The sequence below is a fragment of the Hippichthys cyanospilos genome, chromosome 2, assembly GCF_059441005.1.
Source record: "Hippichthys cyanospilos isolate Australia breed blue-spotted pipefish chromosome 2, RoL_Hcya_1.0, whole genome shotgun sequence".
Classification (NCBI taxonomy): domain Eukaryota; kingdom Metazoa; phylum Chordata; class Actinopteri; order Syngnathiformes; family Syngnathidae; genus Hippichthys; species Hippichthys cyanospilos.
Window position 1 is genome coordinate 28341129 of NC_142370.1, and position 20856 is coordinate 28361984.

Genomic DNA, 20856 nt, shown 5'->3' on the forward strand with positions numbered 1-20856 from the left:
GACGCTGAAAGAAAGCCCACTCTCTCCACTTCCTGCAGCCAGGCCAGGCATCTGTGGGGAAGGTCATTTTTAGATCGCTGGCTATTTTCATAGTGTGAGGAAAATTTCAACATGGGGGATTTGGTGTGATTCTGAGGTGTCTGTGTTGCGTGTGGGTGTATGTTTCAGACAGCGCACTTTCTCACTTAAAGAGTTTTTCAAGTCATGACAGAAAATCTTTTCATGAACGCTGAACATTTGCATATCCATGCATACAATTTAATTTGATTGCTTCTCACACATAGGATTGTAAAATCACAAGTAGGCATAAGTATATGTGTTTAAGCTTCTCACAACAAAACATCAATTCAAAAAAAAAAAAAAACTATCCTTCTACTTAAAAGAGCCACACACTCCATCAAAAAATACCAACAAAGTCAGAAAATGTTTAAATTTAGGAACCCTTTTCTTGCCAAGAATCCTTTTCAACACGATAAAAAAAAAAAAAAAAACATTTTCAATCAAGCTACTTGAATAGCGTCTGCAGTCCTGCTAAACACTTTCCACATTTTGCGTACTTGTATGACATCCGTATACAGCTTTAGGCTAAAAATGTATTTTTTTTCCATTTATATTTGTCACAATACGGCTCCATGGGGTGATCTCAGCGTTTTTTCATTCTCGTCTACACTGCTCAACTCTGCCGATAGGACATAGCCACCTCCTTAGTCTCTCTGCTTACCTGGGTGCACATGTGACTCAGTGCACCTATAGTTTAGGCCTCTGCTTGATCATCCTATGCCAGTCTGATACATAACAGTTCCGTTCTCTTTTTATTCTTTTTTTTTTTTTTCCCAAAACACGCTTTGTCCTTCTGTGAGAAGCACAATTCCTCAATGATCCTGTTTCCAATCTCATGAAAATACCCACACATTACTACAATCTCAAAGTTCTTCTAATTTTGTGGCTCAGTCTCTCTAGGCGCCTGCGACCCTGGGCTGACTTGGAAGTAACGCCTAGCCGAACCCAGCTGGGATTTTCTTTTGCTCACTGAGGATCCTCCGTACAAGATTTCCCAGCAACTCCTTTTCCTTCCTGCACGCCACGGTAACCGGCATCTCACTGCTGTCCCTCCAAAACGCTTACAAAACATCGTAATAACGATTCAAAGAGGTTTCAGCATTCATACCATGCATTCAAGTTGAGAATGGTTTGTGAAATGTGGGAAGTAATTGCTCTGGGATGACACATTTAGTCATTCTCTGCTTGGAGTGTATGATGTATGTAGCGTGGACCATTTTGACACCCCACCTTTTCCAAGATCCTGGGTGGAGCCTCATATGGTGGCAGCACAAAGAACAATGGCAGGAAACTGGAAGAGGAGTGAGGAAGTTCCTGTTGGCAGATGATGCTGAAGACAAGACTGATCATACGCCTTACATGTACTGCCCGATTGAATAAAGTGAAATCTTAAACAATAAAATTCTGTGATTGTTTGGTTATTTGTTCCAATCATCATCGAAAATTAAATCATCACATACTTCCGTTTAGCTAATCTTCCTGATTTTAATTTCCCCCAAAGGCAAGGGATTAATAAAGAACATTTAAAAGTAACATGCTGGTTGAACTCAAATTTGAACTCCCCCAGTATGAATAAATAGTAGAAGTCAGCGCAACTAACATTCAGTCCAGTGTTAAACTTTGGGCACAATGAGGCTTACTTTGACATTCTTAAATGTCATACAAGTTTGACAGCACTAAAGTGTATTCACTATGAATTGAATCATTTATTCAACAAAACAGTGTCTTAACTTGATGGAGAAGGAAGGTGTAACAGCATGTTTCAAGTGTCACAAACATTTTAAACACGTTACTGATATGCCATACTAGTTATAAGAATAGATCATAAAGAGATCATACATACATTTTATAATGGCTGAATTAAAATAATAGACTAGTTCTTGATTTTTTCTCAAAAAGTGGCAGAGACCATATGGAAACCCATATTTGTCTAAATTAAATTGAAACATTTTGAAATAAACGCTTCTGATAAATAATTGACAAATATATAATATGGCCACTAGATGGTAAAATAAGGTATGTATAAAAGTCAAGCGGATGTCTCGGATATTAGTTTTGAGTTATTGACAAAATTGAATCATTTCGACCGCGTCAATATTGAGATTACTCCAAAGCTAACCACTTTAAGGTCTCTATTTTCATTTCCCAGCATCACAAGTACAAATTGTAGTCAGTTGTTTTCTGCTTGACCCCCCACTACCCAGTCTGCATGCCTGGATTGTGACCTTGGTTGTCCCTGGCATGCCTTCATAATTGGACTCTTTTCCGAGGATTGCCTCTATCTATTATTCTCCCGAGTCCCGCCTCCGAAGCTGCCTTGTTAATGCCAGCCATTGTCACCCATTTACCTCCTGTTTCAGCAATCAATAAATGAGCTGTCTCATAGATAGATATATAGATATAGATATAGATATATACAGTATATACATACACACTTGTAGATTTTAAATGGTATTTTAAGTGGTACTATGTGTAAAAACTTTAAGACATTTGTCATATTTGATAAGGAAAAGTTTCACACTTTAACCGTTATTGTGTGAGGTCTCCACCCTTCTGACTCTGTGTTGTGGCTCTTTAGATCTGAGAGGGTCCTGCGGACGTCCTGTATCCCCACCCAGACCTGGTCACATCCACACATGGAAGCCACAGATCTCACCCTTGAATTGCATGGCCTCCACACCCTTAAGTATGGCCAAGAACTTGTTGTATTGTTCTCAAGAGTCCGATGTTCCTGCACTTAAGCGGCTACAGTATGCCTTTAGCAAGATGTGTGTATTTGGAAATATGCATCACACCTATTCTTCACTCTGCTCAGTTTAATTCCAGTTATATATCTTGTGCTTTTCTGTGCCACTTGAAAAAAAATCAAGTTATACATCAGTAGAACTCATTAGAAACCAGCATGTAGAGCCACCACTCCCTATATGTTGAGTATGGACTCTGCGTAGGGCACCATTGTCTGTGGAGGGATGTATTCTGACATCAAGGGGTGGGTGGGGGTGGGGGGTGAATGACCAATCTGGTTGCATTTGAAAAGTCTCTTTGCATGAAAATATTTAATCAAGTGTACCTCATATTATTGGAACAGTACTTTTCATATAACCCAGTCAGCTGGAATAGGCTCCAACTGTCCGTAACCCTAAACAGAATCATGTTATAGAAAATGGTAAACTATTGCGTCTGCCTTTTAAAAGGTGTACATTTCAGCACCCATTCAATTTAGTTCTTTTTAACAAGTTTAGGAACACCACATCTGTAACGTAAGCAGAATGTATTCCTCTTGAATTGACACAGTTGCTACAAATTTTGCGTCAATGGTGGCATATTGCATGTGGAAGTGAAGGCAGCAAACAATTGTTAGTCACGAGATGGAGGAAATGTTTTCTCGCAAGTTTCAAAAGTTCACTGCAAAAGTATTCTTAGAAATAGGAAGTCAATGATGCCTCAAGCATGGAGGTAAATATGGGAGCGTTGGGGCGGGGTGGGGGGCACAAACAAATGATAAACATCCTGCTTTATGTGCACATTGGAGGTGAAGTATGATGTTAAAAAAGTGTCACATTAATTGCTTCTACAGCTTCTCTGTTTTTGGTTGCCAAATGATGCATTCGGTAGGGTTTTCCTCCGGGACTTCCTCTGCGTTCACATGCGAATGAAAAGCAAATAGCAAACATGCCATCACTTTGTCTGGAAGTGAGTTCTCAGGTCAGAAAGGGAAACCCCACCTTTTCTTTAATGAGTCAAAGAGAAATATTGTCTTCCTTTCAAATGTCAGCGAAAGAGTAACAGCAGTTAATCACACACAACCAAATGTATTTACAGCAATATTATAATTCCCTTCCATATCATGTTTATGCTTATTACAAAACAGTCAGCCAAGAACCTCTTTATTTTTTAATGGCTGGTGAAAAAACAGCAAAGGTAAGCATATTTTTCAGTTAAATCAGGTCATTATTCAGTGTTTTGAAGATGAATGTGTAAATACTATATGTAAATTACTGCATATATCTAGTAATCCAAGGGAAGCTGACAGATAGTTAGTGTTATAAAAGGCTAAAGCCCGCAGCTACTAAAGAGGCTGTAATTCAAGCAACTTACTGTATGTAAGTATAATTATCATTTATATATATATATATATATATATATATATATATATATATATATATATATATATATATATATATATATATATATATATATATATATACATATATATATATATGTACATATGGTAGGGCCTCTCCAGCATCTTGGAATAAAAGCATAATCAAACTCCATATGTTTTGAGCATACATGAGAGAAAAGGAATTATAAATAAGACAACACCCATCAATTTTCTATAGCCGCTTATCCTCACAAGGGTCGCTGGCTTGCTGTTGCCTACCTATCCCAGTTGTCTACGGGCAGTAGGCGGGGGACATCCTGAACTGGTTGCCAGTCAATTGCAGGGCACACAGTGACAAACAACCATTCACACACCCAACCACACCTAAGAACAGTTTAGAGTGTCCATACATCTACCATGCATATTTTTTGCATGTGAGAGGAAGCTGAAGTGCTCGGAGAGAACACATACGGGGACAGCGAGAACATGCAAACTCCACACAAGAAGGCTGGAGCAAGGTGGATTTGAACTCAGGTCCCAAAACTGTGAGCCGGACATGCTAACTACTGAGTCACCAAGCCTCCCAAAACATATAATACTTAAAAATTAAAGGTAACGCAAAGAAATGTGACTACAACGCCACGTGGTGCCAAAAACATTCACTCGTCCCAAAAAGATAGGACTGTTTGGGTTTCGGGTGAAATTTCAAGATGAACTTAAAATGTGTTCAGGTGACCTTCTCAGTATGCACAGGCAGATGTCCAATGTCACAATACTTATTGAACAGCTTGCTGTTCCACAACTGATCTGAAAAGCAAAATTCAAAACAGGCATTTGATCGATAGACCAATGCATTTCATTGTTCAATTAAATAAAAAATGTTGATGGCCATGTATATTGGCCAATTATTAGAGAAGTTGACTTTGATTAAGCTAGGTAGCTTCACTTGGTCTTCAAAATGCTGAAAACGAGTGGTTTTGTGGTTTTTGAAGCTACTCTATCACAGTGAAGCTTGTTGAGTGACCCATTTATCGTCATAAAAAGGTCTTGCAAAAGAAAACGTTGTAAAAGGATGGAGGAAAAAAATCAGTTCCTTGGACTCTCTTTGAAAATCGGAGTGCCTCTTGCATTGATGGTCTTCGTCACACAAATGGGCTATCAGATCGGAATATGTCCGAATAGCTTTTGCCGTTAGTATGCTCGGTATGACTTTCGATGCTGTAGCAGCGGTGGACCTCGGTGAGCGATGACGCCACGTAGGAGGCTGAGCGGAAGAGGTCAGCATTGGCAAATGTGCCAGCAAATTGCATCCGCTGTTGATTCCAGTGTCTGCGCAGAACACTCTGAACCTAGCAGGAGGGTGAGGTCAGGATGAACATTTGAAAAATTACATTAGTTATGCTATTTAAGGTTGTAGCCAGGTCTGTTTGGCTTACCTCTCCGTTAAAGAAGCAGAATATGGTGGATACAAGAAGACCCTGAAAGTTCCAGAGAGTGTCCTCATTAAATCAATAAATTGCACAAATCCTTCAACAGCTGGAAATATGTGATTGCTTATGGAGGAGTATTTGCCAATACACTCAGCTGCTGAAGATTTACGTTGGATGCTGCAAAAGCACTCACTTGGTAGTGCATGAGGATCTCCATGACGTAGAGATAGATCTCAGAGACCCAGTGCTCTTGTGGCTTGTAGGGAAGCAACACAAACTGAATTCCAAGAAGTGGAATCAAGATAAGCGTAGCCCTCACTGCCCGCATGTAGAGGCTGGACTCAGCCTGATGGGTTACTCGCAGCTTGGTGATGAGAACCCGAACAATGTTCAGCAGGAAGAAGAGGTTCACCTGGAAGCAGAAGGGTGGATAGATAGATGGATGGATGGATGGATGGATGGATGGATGGATGGATGGATGGATGGATGGATGGATGGATGGATGGATAGATAGATAGATAGATAGATAGATAGATAGATAGATAGATAGATAGATAGATAGATAGATAGATAGATAGATAGATAGATAGATAGATAGATAGATAGACAGACAGACAGACAGACAGACAGACAGACAGACAGACAGACAGACAGACAGACAAACAGACAGACAAACAGACAGACAGACCGGTTGGACACTTACCACCAAAGCAGCACATATCGGCCCATGGATGATGTACAACAAAGATGTATCTGAGCTGACCCAGCATCTGTCGAAACAAAACCTTATTCAAAAATGGCATGAAAGCACCAAAAGATGATGAAGGGTAACTTCATCTCCAGATTATTAGCCGATACTTTGAACCATATGACTCAAAAAAAAAAAAACAATCTTATCATTTTTACGGTCTAAAACACTTCATGCTGCTCATGGATTTAGAGATAATTCCAATTCTAGCCCTTAACCTTTACTTGGCTGTGTTCACAAGCAGTTCAGAAAAAGTGTGTTGAGGATTAAACAAAAGCAAGGAGCTACTACATAGTGCAGTCGAGTGCAGGACTATATGGTGAATGCCGAATAATAGGTATAAGGGTGAACATCCAAACAAGCATGACAGAACTTTTCTTTATTTAAAAAAAAGTGTGCAAATATCCCACGTTACAACGAGGATACCTGTGTCATATAGACAAGTTCGGCTTGTTCGTGTACATTTTTTTCCTTTTTTAAATGACTAGGGTGCAGTAGTCTGGAAATTACAATAATAATTGAGATAAAAACAAAACTCACTTGTCATTATAATAGCAGTGGCGTGCTATGGAATGCAACACTGCTGGCACCAGCGGGAATCCTGGAGAGCAAAAACACATGCGTTTACATGTCCAGAAAAAGATTTTGTGAGAGTTTTTTTCACTCCATCCTTACCCCAGCCAAGGAGATAATACCACAAGAGATGCTGCTTTTCTGCAAACACGGCCACCACAATCAGAGTGTGCAAATAGATGCCTTCACACAACATCCAGAAGTAGTTGCAGCTCAGCAGGTAGAGGTGAATGAACATAAGCAGCTTGCAGCTCACCTAATAATAGGAAAGTAATGACATAGCAATAACTCCATGGCCGGCCTCTGGAAATGGAGCAAGTCACTTACCGAGTCATTGTATGTGTACCCTTGTTTCTTGGCCACCTTTGTTAGCCACACAACGGTGATGATTGAGTTCAGAACAAAAGACACAAAAAGGTTTTTGTGCAAGGTGATCCTCTGGCAGCTCAAACTTCTGCAGAATGAAATACATGGGGAAAGAAATTATGCTTGTAGACCACTTGATAGCACAGGTACATTTCCTCTTTTAAGACAAATGTTTCACACACTTTTTGTTTTGCTTACGTGACATTTAGTTTTCCGAAATGTTTACATATTACGATGGTGGCAAATGTTTGGAAATGCAAAGGTAAATATTTTGGATGCTAAAATAAAAAAAAGTAACTAAATCAGCATGATAAAGGATTCAAGCAAAGAAATCATTTAGAATCAATTTTGACTTTAATTGCTACACTACACCAGCCACAGATCTGGAGACAATGATTTAACAGTCAATAGTCCATAATTGGAAATTTAAAAGTTGTCCTGATATTTGGACAACATATCAGTTCCAACCCCATTGTTAATGAAGAAATTCCACTAATTGAACCCGATAAGTCACATCAGTGAAATGAAAACCATTTCATTGCTTCAAGCTCTTTGAGAAAATGTCAAGACTGTAAAAGCAGTACTCAGAGCAAAGGGTGGCTATTATGAAGAAACAAGAATATAAAACACATTTTCAGTTATTTTACTTTTTTTTGTCAAGTGCGTCACTCTGTGTATGTTCATTCATAGATTTGATGCCTTAAGTCAGAATCTACTGTATCATATAAATAGTGAGAATGTGTGCTAAAACATTTGGCCTGGAATGTATCGTTTCTTGATTTTTTTTTTTTTTTTTGTCTTTCCCTGCCTGGACATCAATCCTATAATCAGGGCTAACTGAATAATGTAGTAAACCTTCCATTTTCTATCGCCGATTATGCTCACAAAGGTCGCTGACTTGCTGGTGCCTATCCCAGCTGATTACAGGCAGTGGGCGGGAGACACCCTGAACTAGTTGCCAGCCGGATGCAGGGTACGCAGAGACAACCAATCATTCATGCACCCAATCAGACCTAAGGAGAATTTAGAGTGTTCAATACACCTATCATGCAGATTTTTGGAATGTGGGAGGAAGCCGGAGTGCCTGGCAGAGAACCCACGCAGGCTCGGGGAGAACATGAAAATCCCACACATAAAGGCCGGAGCTAGCTGGAAGTGAACTTGCGACTCTGAACAGTGGAGCAGACGTGCTAACCACTCTGTCACCGTGCCGCCCTGGAGAAAGTCAGCACATGTTGTATTGCAATAAATTCTGCATGCACTTACTTAAAATGAAAGAATATTGCCAGTGATATGATGAGTGAGACCAGTGAGAGGCCGTGGCCAATCATGACCAGGTAGAAGTGAGTCATGGCCACCTGTAAGGACAACATTTGACTTGAGCAGATTCCAGAGGCTAAATGTTTTGATTTGTTCTCACCGTGCCATGATGGGTTGTGTTTGCTTGGCAGTTGGTAAAGTTGGTCCATGTCCGGTTGCTCTCTGGGTGACGCCACCAATCGCCTGTTTCCGTACAAACTTTGGACGCTAGCGCTGATCGCGTAAAGGAGACTTAAAGTGAGATTGGAGCATGCATCTCAAGAACACTTCACCATTGAACCTTTCCCCACAAAATGTCAAAATAAAGTTATTCAAATCAGTACATACTGTACAAACCTCAAACAGGGAATCGCAAATTCTAACTTAAAGGGGACAATAATTGAAAATACCAATTGCTTGTTTGCGAAGATTTGGGTCTTTAAGTGTGAATAGAAAATTTCACACACACAAAAATAAATGCAGTCCTGCCCCCAACGTAATTGTGCATAGTGCGAACAAAAATATTACCATAAGTGTCAAAGTCTTTATAATAGTCAGGGCAGCTCTGCTCTGTTATGAGCCCTGCTTCGGTTTCATCCCAGCACAACCAACCGTCCCATGTCATGTTGCATACTAGTCCTGCAGGCAAAGCACCAATTAAAAAGACTTTTGCACTTGATCTGCAAAATCAACACCTTCGTGCTCACCCATTGTTGGGGCTTTGCGATGATGGTCTCCTCTCACCATCCGCTGGAAGCACTTGTACTGGGCCATGGCGATTGTTGCTGGATGTTCCCCGTAATGGTTTAAATGTTCCTCGTGCGTGTCTTCGGAACTCTCAGCCGCAAGCAGCTTATGTCGTTCAAACACAATTTTCCTTCCTCATAACATTTATTCAAGCATAGAAACAAGCTTCCGTGTGGATCTTTATTACCTTGATGAGGGCGCACATAACTAGGATGTACACGCAGCTGTCCATGGGTATCGTTGGATCCACTTCCTGGGTATGATGTTTTTTTACACACGCACACGCACACACACACATGCACACGCACACACGAAATTAGTGTAAGTTTGCAATATTGCAATTGCTGCTTGGACTCAAGCAGAACCTTCCTAAGAAGATTTGGGCATTAATTATAGACTGGATATATTTCATAGTCTAGATGTTTTTTGTTTCTGTTCTGTTCTCTTGTCAATTTTGCGTTGGATCTCACAAAACAGCGCATCTTCTCTTTGACAATTCACACATAAAATACAAACTCCAGTTATCAAGAAGAAGGCTGCACTCGTGGTATACAGTATTTCCTTTTTGGTACAGCTGTAAACATTTGCAATCCAACATCTGTTTAGGAAACTTTTCAGCTCCTTTACCCTCCTGATCCGACATATCATAAGGAATTACACTAATGAGCTAATATGTTGCCATGTGTTGGACTTTTGAGTGCATACTTGGTGCCATGTTGCTCTTCTGCCACTACAATGGAGCCATACAGTTTTTTTTGTAGTGGCGACTTCACCCAATATTTCTTTGTGAAACTGAGTTTCACACTTCCTGACTGCATGCTACGCGTTCCATTTTAATTCATGTATTTATTTGACATAAGAAAGTAATTGTTGTCCTAATTACAGTATATGACACGTAGAAACATTGTGTTACAAAGAACTTCTGGGAACTCCTCCTATGCGGTAGAATGAATATACTCTCAATGCACTCTCAATGCAATACTCTCAAAAAATGTAAAGAAATATCCTGGCTGACTTTTTTGAGAAGTGCACACTGGGGGTTAGTTTTGTTTGAGCTTTTTGCAGTTCCTTGGGGAAAAGAGCAAGAAGGTGGGTGCTTCCGAAAAAAGTGTTAATATTAGTGCAATAATAAAAATGATTTGCTGTACGAAACAATACAACACACACAAAATGCAAAGCTGTTTTTTTTTTTCATTTTGTGTGGCAAGATTTGTTGTTTAGCAGTAGATTACAGATTCTTTTTCTCTCTTCACTTGGGCTCCACAGTTTCCTTCCTGTTTGCGTTTTATAGCCTACATATTGAGCAAGCTTAACCAAATGAGTGTTAGTGCAGCTTTGTGTTTGTTCACTTCCTGGTGATACTGACAGAAACCTTTGTATTAATTCATTGCATTCGTGTGAGGTGTGGCTCTGCAATACAGTAATAAGAAAAGCTGTACTCTCAAAAAGCAAAAACAATTCATCCGTTTGTAATATATGCTCTCTTCAATCTTTCACTGTCCTACATTCTAGTCCATGTTCTGTAAATAAAGTCAGCCAAATTCATTTGAATAAGCATGTGATGTTTCCGGCATCATTAAGCAGAATGCATGCCAATGGGGAATGGGAGCATAAACAAGATCTTACCTTTGCAGATGACCGGCGTATTTTCAAGGCTAATCCCTCAATTTTCCTCCTCTTGACGTTGCACTAAAGATTCAACCTGGGCTTTCAAGTAGTCCGTGTGTTACTGCTTGTGTTAGGCTCCACAGTCCGAAGCAACACTGAGGTGTCCTGATAAGGACACTTTGGAGATGACATCAATTGTTCAACTTCCATGGAGGCGTAAAGGGACAACCCTTCAGACAAGATGACAACACTATGCTGGTACACACACACACACACACACACACACACACACACACACACACACACACACACACACACACACACACACACACACGCAAACACACACACATACACACACAGAGGGACACACATAGCAAATACATAGCGCTTATACATGTACACAGTCCCTTATATGAACACATATATTATTACAGTAATCTAAAGTTAAATAGAAAGTAATATAAAGACAGATATAGCACAACATGTTGATTTTCATTTAATTGGGAAAACAAGAAAATTACTGCATTTGTAGACTCACCATGTATTTATTTTAGCAAAAAATATTGGAAGCAATTTAAAGTGAACGTGCTATCTATCCATATTAATATAGTATTTTTCGTGGACTATGGATGAATCAGCAAAACTTCACCATTGTTTGTTATGTTTGATAATGTGAGGTTTGCAAGCTCAGCCATGATAAGTTGTACTTGAGCCCTAAATAACTGTAATGTTAATTTCAGTCAACAGCAAGTGGCGAAATGACCACACCTTGCGATGGATAGAAATTGGTGGCTGATTAATTCATATTACACCGATGAAAATTAATCAGAATGCCGCGTTTAGACGAGTGGAGCATCATACATTTTGACTTGACGTCCCCTTTAAGTGTGTGACCCACATTTATTTATTTATTTATTGTATTTTGTGGTGAAGCCTTGATTTTTACTATTCAGTCTCGACCATTTTTGGCGCCCGATGATGTTGTTGACATTTTGGTATTGTGTTTTGGCTCTTTTTATGATGTTGCTGCATGATAAACAAGAGGCAAAAACCATTTGGTTGCGTTTTTTAGGTTACATTTGTATTCGTTTTTTCATTGCTTTTTCATTGACGATAGCCAGTGCTTTTTAATTAATAAAAGAATGAGTTCAAAAGAAAGGATGGGTTTATTCAGGCGTCTATACTTTTAAAGTTGTGGACCAAATCTGGATAAAATCACCTGAAAATACAAGATGGATTGTGTGTGTGTTTTTTGTTTGTTTGTTTGTTTGTTTGTTTTGGGGCTTGTATTCATGTTGCGATGTCAAACGACGTTCTCGGGTTGCAGGAGAGAGTGGTTTACCTTCAAGTGTTGTTTACAGAGGCAAATACTGCCCTCTTGTGTCCAAACACGTTATTTCGTCCATACATCCACCAATCTATCCATTTCTGAATGTCAATCAGGGTCTCCACGCGTTCTCTGTGGAATTCGTTCTCACCAAGGTCGCGATTAAGTATGTGCTGGAGCCCATCCCAGCTTACTTTAGAGCCCATCCCAGCTGACTTTCGAGCGAAACGCTGCATACACCCTTGATTAATCGCCAGCTGAATGCAAGGAACGTATAAACAAGCTTTCACACTCACTACGAGAAAAATAATCTGTAATTTTGGAGGTGTGTGATCCATCACACGTATTTGAAAACAAACCAAATATTAAAGTCATGTTGAAGTAAAAATGTTGCACCATGCAGGCTTTATTTTCCTCTAGACAGGACAGGTGGCCTTAATGTTAAGTTGTAAGACCATATGGCACTAAATCAAAGTACAGTAGTCAAAAGGTCCTTTGCCAAAGATTTTTCAAGACAGTTCTTATCATGCAGATAAATTGATGTATTCTGGGCCTTTGACTAAAGAATGTTCAGGCTTACCTACCAAACGTACAGACGCTAGTGTTGGCATTTGTATACTTTTAATGTCTCAAATTGTTCTCCTAATACAAATCAAAATGCAAACAAAAGACCAACAGGATGACAAATAATGCCTTCTTTGCATCCTGAGCCAAGCCGCCACATGCTAGGTGGCTGCCAGTGTTTGCGAGAAGGCAGTCGGAGTCCAGTTCATAAAGCCCTGTCAGGAAGAGAAGTGTGCTATGATAGATGTCGTTGGTTTTGGGTCACTTGACTATATTGGTTGGGGATATTTAAAAGTGAATGGTTAAACTGTGGCAAGAGTATGACCCAACACAACACAGCCAGCTGTTGACATTCAATGAAGATAATAAATAAGAAACAACATCACAGACCTTTTTTACAAGGCCTTATGATGAGGGCTCAGCCAAACATTTGAAGCCAACGTTTTTAATAATTTGAAGCACAAAAAAGTAACACAGTACATAAATCATTGCAAATAAACACGGCCTGATTGACAAAGAGAAACAAAGACATTCAGCACTTTAAAGACTACTACTTCAAATGAATGCTCTGTTCTATTATAAGCCTGCTGACTCTTACTGTAAGTGCTCATATTGTTGCTACATTTAAAAATAACAAAAACGTTTCCTACCTGTTTCTTATAAACTCCAAAACAATGAAGGACACATGTTTTGCAACAGCTTTATAAACAAATTAAACTTTAAGAGGAGAAGTAGAATAAAACCGCACAACCAACATTACCTTTACATAACAGAAGCTATTTGAGTATTTACACACAACAAAAGCCTAGCCTGAATCCATAATGGAAGACTACATTCGGCAAAACTGCTCAGCTTAAAACATCAATTTTGCTGCAATTATTTCTGGATTTGGCATTGTGTATGAACGTGAATACTGTGCCATTATTTAAACAATGCATGAAGAAAAAAAAAGTTCAAGCGACTTTCCAAGGCACAAAATGTAACAATTTAACAAGGAGCATAAACTACAGTAACTATGAAAAGACTTGCGCTGCTGTGACGTGGCTGACAATGGATCAGCGGGATGAATAATGCTTACAGTTAGTAAACAACAATGCTTGCACAAATGAGAAGTATGTTTCGCCCCCTAAAATGATCTCTTTTTCATGCACGTTAAAAATGGCAGTTGAGTCTTACAGAAACCGACCCCAGTTGGACTCCATCTTCGTTTGGGGGGAGGGCAGTTTGTGGGCACTCTGGGCGGGCATAGATGGTAAGGATAAGTGCAGAAAATTTGTTGTCCTGTGTTATTTGTGTCCCGCAAACTCACCAGCATTAACTACACCTTATATCACTTCACTGTTGGCAGGACGAAGGCAACCTCAGCGCTTAGATTGTGGGACAGTAGGTCCACAAGATGAATGTTGCTGGTGATCTTGGCAGATACTTGACGCTTCAACTGAACATTTCTGCAATTTTTGGCAAAGTTTGTACAACCACATAATTTGACAACAACATCGCCTGGGAGAGGAAGATCAAGCTGGCAGCTCCAGAGGGAGGGATGCTCGGACTTACGCTTCATCTATTTTCGCTTCGTCAAAGGTCGGCCCTCTCGAACGTGCCTGGTACTTTTTTTCTCCGATTTCACCTTCTCCTTCCCTTTCTTCAGGCGGCGTGGAGGGGGCGTCCCTCCGAGCTCACTGTCTTCCTGAGTGCTGGATGTGTCCATGCCATCTTGCTCCTCGGGAATGTTGGGAATCGTTCCGCTGCTTCCGTCTAGAATGTTCCTGAGGGAGTGGTCCTCCGGAGTGCCGGTGGCTGTGGTGCCACTCTCGCTGCTGCTCAGATCTTGCTCTTCGCCATATCTCCCGCTTCGGCCGTGGTGCGAAAGCGAGGACGCCCTGGTTGACGTTCTTTCCCGTCGCACCTCACGAATATTCTGCTGAGGCTCGTTCATGTCCACCCCAGAGTCCAGGCTGGTGTCGTTGCTGCTGGGAGGACGGTGGCGGCTCTGGAGCTCAATGATGGAGTGGCGCACCTGAGCGGCCGGTTTACCGTCTAGGGAGACGAACCAGGCCCTGGGGTGGGATGACGAAGACTTGCCTCTGGTCAATTCCAGCAGAGTGCGTTCCGAGATCCCTTGCAGCTCGCTGGATATGCCGTGAGCGCCGCTGAAGTCTCCCATCCCTGCTGCTTCATTCAGAGTCCCTGGCACTGAGACGGAGGACTCAAGAAGGTTACTGTAGCGGCCCCATACGGCGGGAGGCCCTTGGCTTGGGGGAGGAGTTTCTAGAGGCTGGGGCTCATCTTGGTTGCTTTGCTTTTGGCTGCTTTGGACTTTGCTAAGCGTCTGAGTGTAGCTGTCTTTACTTGCCGCTTCTGAGTGAGAGTCAATTTCGCTTCCATTGCGTGGGAAGGTGGCAGACTTGCATCCGGCCTTCTGTGGCTCTTGGTTGCTGAAAATATCCGGTGCCTGAATGACGGCTACCGGATGGTTGTAGATATGAACCAGTTTGTCGGGAAAGAAGCTGTCAGAGTTTATGTTGCTGCGGTTCTGTTCCATTCGCTCCATAAGTCGAGATACCTCCTCGTTGTTGATGTAATGAGAACGTACTTGAGGAACTTTGATGCGATCGGCAGAAATATTCTCATATAGAGCAGCTGTTACTTGACTGCCTGGGTCCTCCACGTAGATGTTATAGTTGGCTTTGTGCCTTGGGGTGGACAAAGGATCACACTGGATGTTACAGGAAGCCAGGATATTTTCACCTGAGTGGAACAGCAGACCCTCCTCCATGTGCATGGAGGTGGTTTGGTCTTTTGTCACCACTGTGAGTTTGGAAAAACGGGCTCGTCTTCCCCTGGGCTCTTTGTAGGAACTTGTGGAGAAACAGTTACATTGATTATTGTCAGAAATGTCTTGGCTTGTGATATTAAATAATATAGATGCCTACCCGCATTGACACAACAGCAAAGACAGAAATCCAATCACTACCACAAGAGTCCCTGCCAATATTCCCACCAACTGGAGGGTGTGATAGGAAAATAAATCCAAAGGGCTTCCGTGATCTGGCACAATAAGATCATAATTAGTATTGTAAAACCGCAGGAACTTTTCATGCATACTCACCATTTGACGGCAGGGGGGCAGCGATCCAGTATCCCAGGTGAGAAGCAGTGTATGTCCAAACCAACTCCTCATTAACTGTCTGCACTATTCCCAGACCTTGATTCTCCCAGGCACCTTAAGGAAGAATAATTCATTTCAGTTACTTTAAAAGCCCACTCTTGCCCAACTTACGATGACCACTACCTGTCTGTAGATTCAAGGCCCAGGCTGGCATGGTGTCCGAGGCGCGGAAGTGGGTGCTGCTCCCAAGAGGCACGCTGAACTGGATGGGCCCTCGAACCTGGAGCTCTTCGCCTCCCGCATAAAGCAAGACACTGACTGCTGCCACTGGCTTCAACCCAATGCTTTGAAAGACTGCACAAATAAGCACTCGTGTTATATAATGGTGTACAAATAACTTTGTTGCTGCACTTGTAGAATATATTTGTACTGTTCTCTGTGACTTTTATTTGTTGCACTTCCCACTTTTGCTCCATAACAATTGCTAAATAAAATGGTTACCGGTACTTTCAACGCAACGCGTTACCCCTAACTATTTTCATTACTGGTTACAGCCAAACAAAATATACTGTAAATAAATTGTTCATTAACACATGCAATTTACTGCATCCGTGGATGCAAAGACGAACTATGGTTAACTCTGGTGGTATTATGTTATAAATTATGGAAATTCCGTTTGTTTTTTATGATATCATAAACGAATCAATGGGGAAAAAAAAACACTGTGGGGGGGGGGGGGGGGGGCTGAAATTTCCAGCAGATGATTAAAAGGTGTAAAATTTCAAAATCCAGTGATTCTGACAGTTCTATGTAATTGCAGCTGGATGTGCGAAATTTTGTGTACAAAAATATTCATTATCCAAATTTTGGATGATATAAGACCATTATAATTACTATTTATCAGATGCATCTTAATAGGATTCATCATATTGATTTTCCTGTGATTTTTGCAACATTCCGTTGAGCGGCGGTCAAACTACGTCAGCAAACAGAAAATTCTTTGTTGACTTGTGTTTCACCTCAAGACAGTAGGTGGCGGTAGAGACCAGTTAATGGCTAAGTCTTAAAGTGTCATCATCACGTCACAGACTACCAAGACAGACCAAACCATTTTTCAATTTTTTTGGTAAATTTAACCTACACGGATATGGATATGAATAGAACTGATGGCACTCAACAATTTGAGTGGGTTAAAGGAAAAAATATTCAGGAATAACTTCATTATGCATTTAAAAGCATTTTAAAAAATTAGGGATAAAATGCAATGTGTTCCGTTTGCAAATTGTGTGCACAGGGGTTAAAGTCATGGCCAGATCTAATAATACATTTATTTGTCAGGCACAAAAGGTTAACATACAGTATGCTAACTATCTTCAATCATTAGCCCAACGGATTTTTACATACCCTACACCAGTGGTCTCCAACCACTGGTCCGCGGCCCGATACCGGTCCGTGGATCAACTGGTACCGGGCCGCGTGGGCTGCACCCGAAATAATGTTTTGGAAATGATTTAGTTTAACAGTTCATACGTTTGTGTTTGATCTTTGTTATTTTGGCACCGCTTCTGGTCGCTGTTGATATTACATACATAGTGAGAAGGATGATGTGGTTTTTAGAGCTGATGATCACATAAACAAGATGCTATTAATATACTACTGCATGTTGTATTTGTACATGTAGTCGGTATTAACCTGATGTGTTGACAATTATGCCTGGAATGCAGTTGGCACACTCTTTCCCTAACTGTGGCACAGTCAGGTAAGCTGTCAATGATGACACATTGCTCTTTTCAGGTGGTGTGAGCAGGTTCATGGGAATCCTTATCTTTGGTTGTGAGGCACTTTCTGTAAAAAATAGACAGGGGTCAATGTTTAATTCATTAAATCATTAATTAATCTATACCAAATCCCAACATACCAGGTAACTTGGCTGTGATGAGTACTGTGTCTTCAAAAAGCCAGATGTTGCCTTGCCTCTGAGGAAGCAGCAGCAACGTCACAGCAGAGAAGACTGCAATGAGATGGCCACAAATGCTCATAGTACACATAATGGGTGGGGATCAATAGTGTGCTGAATTAAACGGCTTGATTTAAAGGAAAGTAGTTTTTTGGAACTGAATGTAAAAAACAAAATTATACTTAGGAATGATTTTCAAAAATTCTCAAAATTTTTAGCTATACATATACAATTTTATATGTAAAATTGTATATATATATATATATATATATATATATATATATATATATATATATATATATATGTACATACACACACACATATGTGAAAGGTCTTCATGCCATACATATTATTTAGTAGTAGTAGTAGTGAAGCAGATCAAACTTATGTCTCCAAAATGGACACAGAGATATTTATATATTCTACTTCAACTCTAAATATCCTTTAAAATGATATACAGTACACAGTGGATGCTCAAAGATTTATGAAGTTACAGCAATTCTGGTGTTGCCATGTTGAAATCCCTAGTTTTGAGAAACAAAATGTTTCAAATTTTGGCAGATTCATCTTTCAATCATGCTTTCAATTGTCTACTAACCTATAGGTTATATACTTGGATTACAAATTGAACCTTTTGGTTGCTGGAATGAAAGTAAAGACCCTAAGGAGAGTGTCAGAGGTACCCGATTGAGTGTGTAATATGTCAAGCAAGACGAGCGCAACAAGAGCAGCTCACCAAGTAGGAGTCACTCACACTTGGAAGCATGTAGAGTATCATGAAAGGGCACAATGGAGAGCGATCACATCGCACGCTGCACATCATTCCCATATATATATATATATATATATATATATATATATATATATACACACAGCAGAAACGAAAGCGGTGGAACTGTCATATGCAGAGGGGCATGCCTCAAGCCAGAGGCAGTGGACAGATTGCTTTTCCATGCCAAAAACAAAGAAGGGGAGGTAACAAGCAAACACCTCAGGTCTTGTATATAATAGCCGAGAATGACTTTACTGCAATTGTATAGCAGGTATACAATGCATTTGGCAAAACCTTATCCAAATACCTGTAGTTTTGTTTGTATCCTAAGTGACACAAGTTAAAATGTTTATCTATAAGAATGGTGAAAACAAGTACTGTACATGTACTGTTCTATTTATCGGGGGGGGGGGGGAAGGAACCTGTTTTAGATAAATCGGCCATTACACTATTTTGTGATTTTGCCCCCTAAAAATACAGACAATAATGAAAAAGCAATGTAATATTAGAAGTGCTACTCACTGGGTCTCTTGGTAGAGTTCCAAGGCAGGGGGCTTGGGATATACCCTTCCATGGTTGCCACCAGGGTCAGACTCAACTGTGGGCTATACGGCACCCATAGAAGAACCTCACCTTTTTCCCCTGTCCAAGTGGAGCTGCTCAAGGTGTGGTTCACATAAATCCTAATCGAGGCCCCTAGCAAGGGTTGTCGTGTCATCTTGTTTTTCACCAGAACCTTTAGAGCAAATCGGGGCTCTAGAAATCATACAGAACAATTTGACTGAATTAATTCCAAGCAGGTACTCTCCAAACTCCATAATAATACTAGCTACTACTGCTTTTTTGCTGACACACACTTCCATATCTGTATATCTGCAGAGCAACACGGAATTACGATGTGCGAACTCATCGTATCAACTGATCTGAAGCTTGTGTTCTACACTGTAATCCTACTAGACAAGAGTTGAGTTCATTTTAATTGTCAGCCTATATATTACTTAATGCAGATGCACTGAACCAAAGCAGAGAGGCAAAGCAACAGCGGCAGCAACAAAAGAGACATTATTAGCATGCAATGTTATATGCGATACGTCACCATATGGGCAACAATGAACAGTTCAGATGTTCACCTTCGGTTAAAGTGGAGACCCCGAGAAACATCATCGGTGTGGTGGTGATGTTATGGCCATTGTCCCCGGGCAAGGAAGAAGGAAGGCCGCCGCCCTCATCAGCGGCTCCCACTGGCACATCAGAAATAATCAGAAGCAAGGAGCGTAAAAAGAGCAGTAGCAGCGGTGGCGGTGCAAGTAATAATTTTAGGCGGAGCTCGGCATTGGGCATGGCGAAACATGTATATATACAGACATAACGGCCCGCTAACAGCGAGGAGAACGCGACCAATTGGAGGTGGGGTGTCGTGGGTTTGGCCTGGAGCTGATCAAGACAAGCGCGTCGGGAAGGTGCACTGGTGCTGAGGCAGGGCGCGTTTGGAGTGCAAGAGATCGTTTATACAGAAAAGATGATCCACTTGGCGGTACCAACGCTGCAAGATTTGAAAGTTCAAGTCTTTTCGTAGTTAAACCATTTTTTCTTGAGCTGTCATTTATGTCACTTGAAAAAAAAAACAATGCGGTGAAAAATAGACTATTTGAAAGGACAATTAAAAAAAAGTACGAACGCATCAGAGTAAGATGTCTTGTTAAACATTTTATCTTTGCGAAAGGAAAGCCTCTGACGTCATTCGCTCTTGTTTGCAGTGGTTGCGTTATTGCACCCAAAAATGTTTCTGGACATTTATTCTCATTTGTTTAAGTAAAGACTATCAATTATATTTTTTGATTGTATGGATGTTAGGATTATCTAGAATCTCTGATTCTTTGTACATATTTGTCTTATGTCACCATTTTTCGCCTCTGTTTATCGGAGATTTTTCTTGACCTGCCACTTCAGGGCTTAACTCGAACTGTGCCTGTGGTCAAGTACATCAAAGTGCCGGAAACAACAACAACAAACTCTTATTTTATTGAAATTATACTTCACATGACATAAATATAGTCTTTTCTTTGCAGTCAGGTGTGCCCAAACATTTTCATACCACTGTACTTGTCGTTTCCAACTCATGAATCTTGTTCAACACTTGTGTTCCAACATTTCTATGGAAGGCACACAAGTGTACGATATACAGTATATA

The 20856-nt window shown here is 40.6% G+C and overlaps 2 protein-coding genes across 2 annotated transcripts; both read right to left on the bottom strand.

Moving 5' to 3' along the window:
- Positions 1 to 4237: 4237 nt before the first annotated feature.
- Positions 4238 to 11139, bottom strand: LOC148428130 (calcitonin gene-related peptide type 1 receptor-like). Its single transcript, XM_088404398.1, has 13 exons — positions 10955 to 11139; positions 9516 to 9581; positions 9289 to 9433; positions 9110 to 9220; positions 8703 to 8815; positions 8549 to 8640; positions 7244 to 7370; positions 7019 to 7172; positions 6884 to 6944; positions 6299 to 6365; positions 5789 to 6007; positions 5602 to 5643; positions 4238 to 5514 (listed from the first exon to the last, which is right to left on the bottom strand). Exons 2-13 carry the CDS (start codon positions 9558 to 9560, stop codon positions 5308 to 5310), a joined length of 1383 nt encoding a protein of 460 aa, XP_088260524.1. The 5' UTR covers positions 9561 to 9581; positions 10955 to 11139; the 3' UTR covers positions 4238 to 5307.
- A 1728-nt stretch (positions 11140 to 12867) lies between these two features.
- Positions 12868 to 20150, bottom strand: fam171b (family with sequence similarity 171 member B). Its single transcript, XM_088404385.1, has 8 exons — positions 19796 to 20150; positions 19188 to 19421; positions 17855 to 17947; positions 17629 to 17781; positions 16120 to 16290; positions 15937 to 16050; positions 15761 to 15875; positions 12868 to 15685 (listed from the first exon to the last, which is right to left on the bottom strand). The coding sequence occupies exons 1-8, from the start codon at positions 20004 to 20006 to the stop codon at positions 14389 to 14391; spliced, it is 2388 nt and encodes a 795-aa protein (XP_088260511.1). The 5' UTR covers positions 20007 to 20150; the 3' UTR covers positions 12868 to 14388.
- Positions 20151 to 20856: the final 706 nt, after the last annotated feature.

What these genes read in the sequence shown, in the direction of transcription:
- LOC148428130 (XM_088404398.1), bottom strand. Translation starts at nt 9,560, where the DNA reads ATGGACAGCTGCGTGTACATCCTAGTTATGTGCGCCCTCATCAAG. An exon ending in TAAAGACTTTGACACTTATG is followed by an intron (nt 8,816 to 9,109) that starts GTAATATTTTTG and finishes TTACGCGATCAG; the next exon opens with CGCTAGCGTCCAAAGTTTGT. An exon ending in CACTGCTATTATAATGACAA is followed by an intron (nt 6,366 to 6,883) that starts GTGAGTTTTGTT and finishes TTGTTTCGACAG; the next exon opens with ATGCTGGGTCAGCTCAGATA.
- fam171b (XM_088404385.1), bottom strand. Translation starts at nt 20,006, where the DNA reads ATGCCCAATGCCGAGCTCCGCCTAAAATTATTACTTGCACCGCCACCG. An exon ending in GGTCTCCACTTTAACCGAAG is followed by an intron (nt 19,422 to 19,795) that starts GTGAACATCTGA and finishes TATGATTTCTAG; the next exon opens with AGCCCCGATTTGCTCTAAAG. An exon ending in CATAATTGTCAACACATCAG is followed by an intron (nt 16,291 to 17,628) that starts GTTAATACCGAC and finishes TTATTTGTGCAG; the next exon opens with TCTTTCAAAGCATTGGGTTG.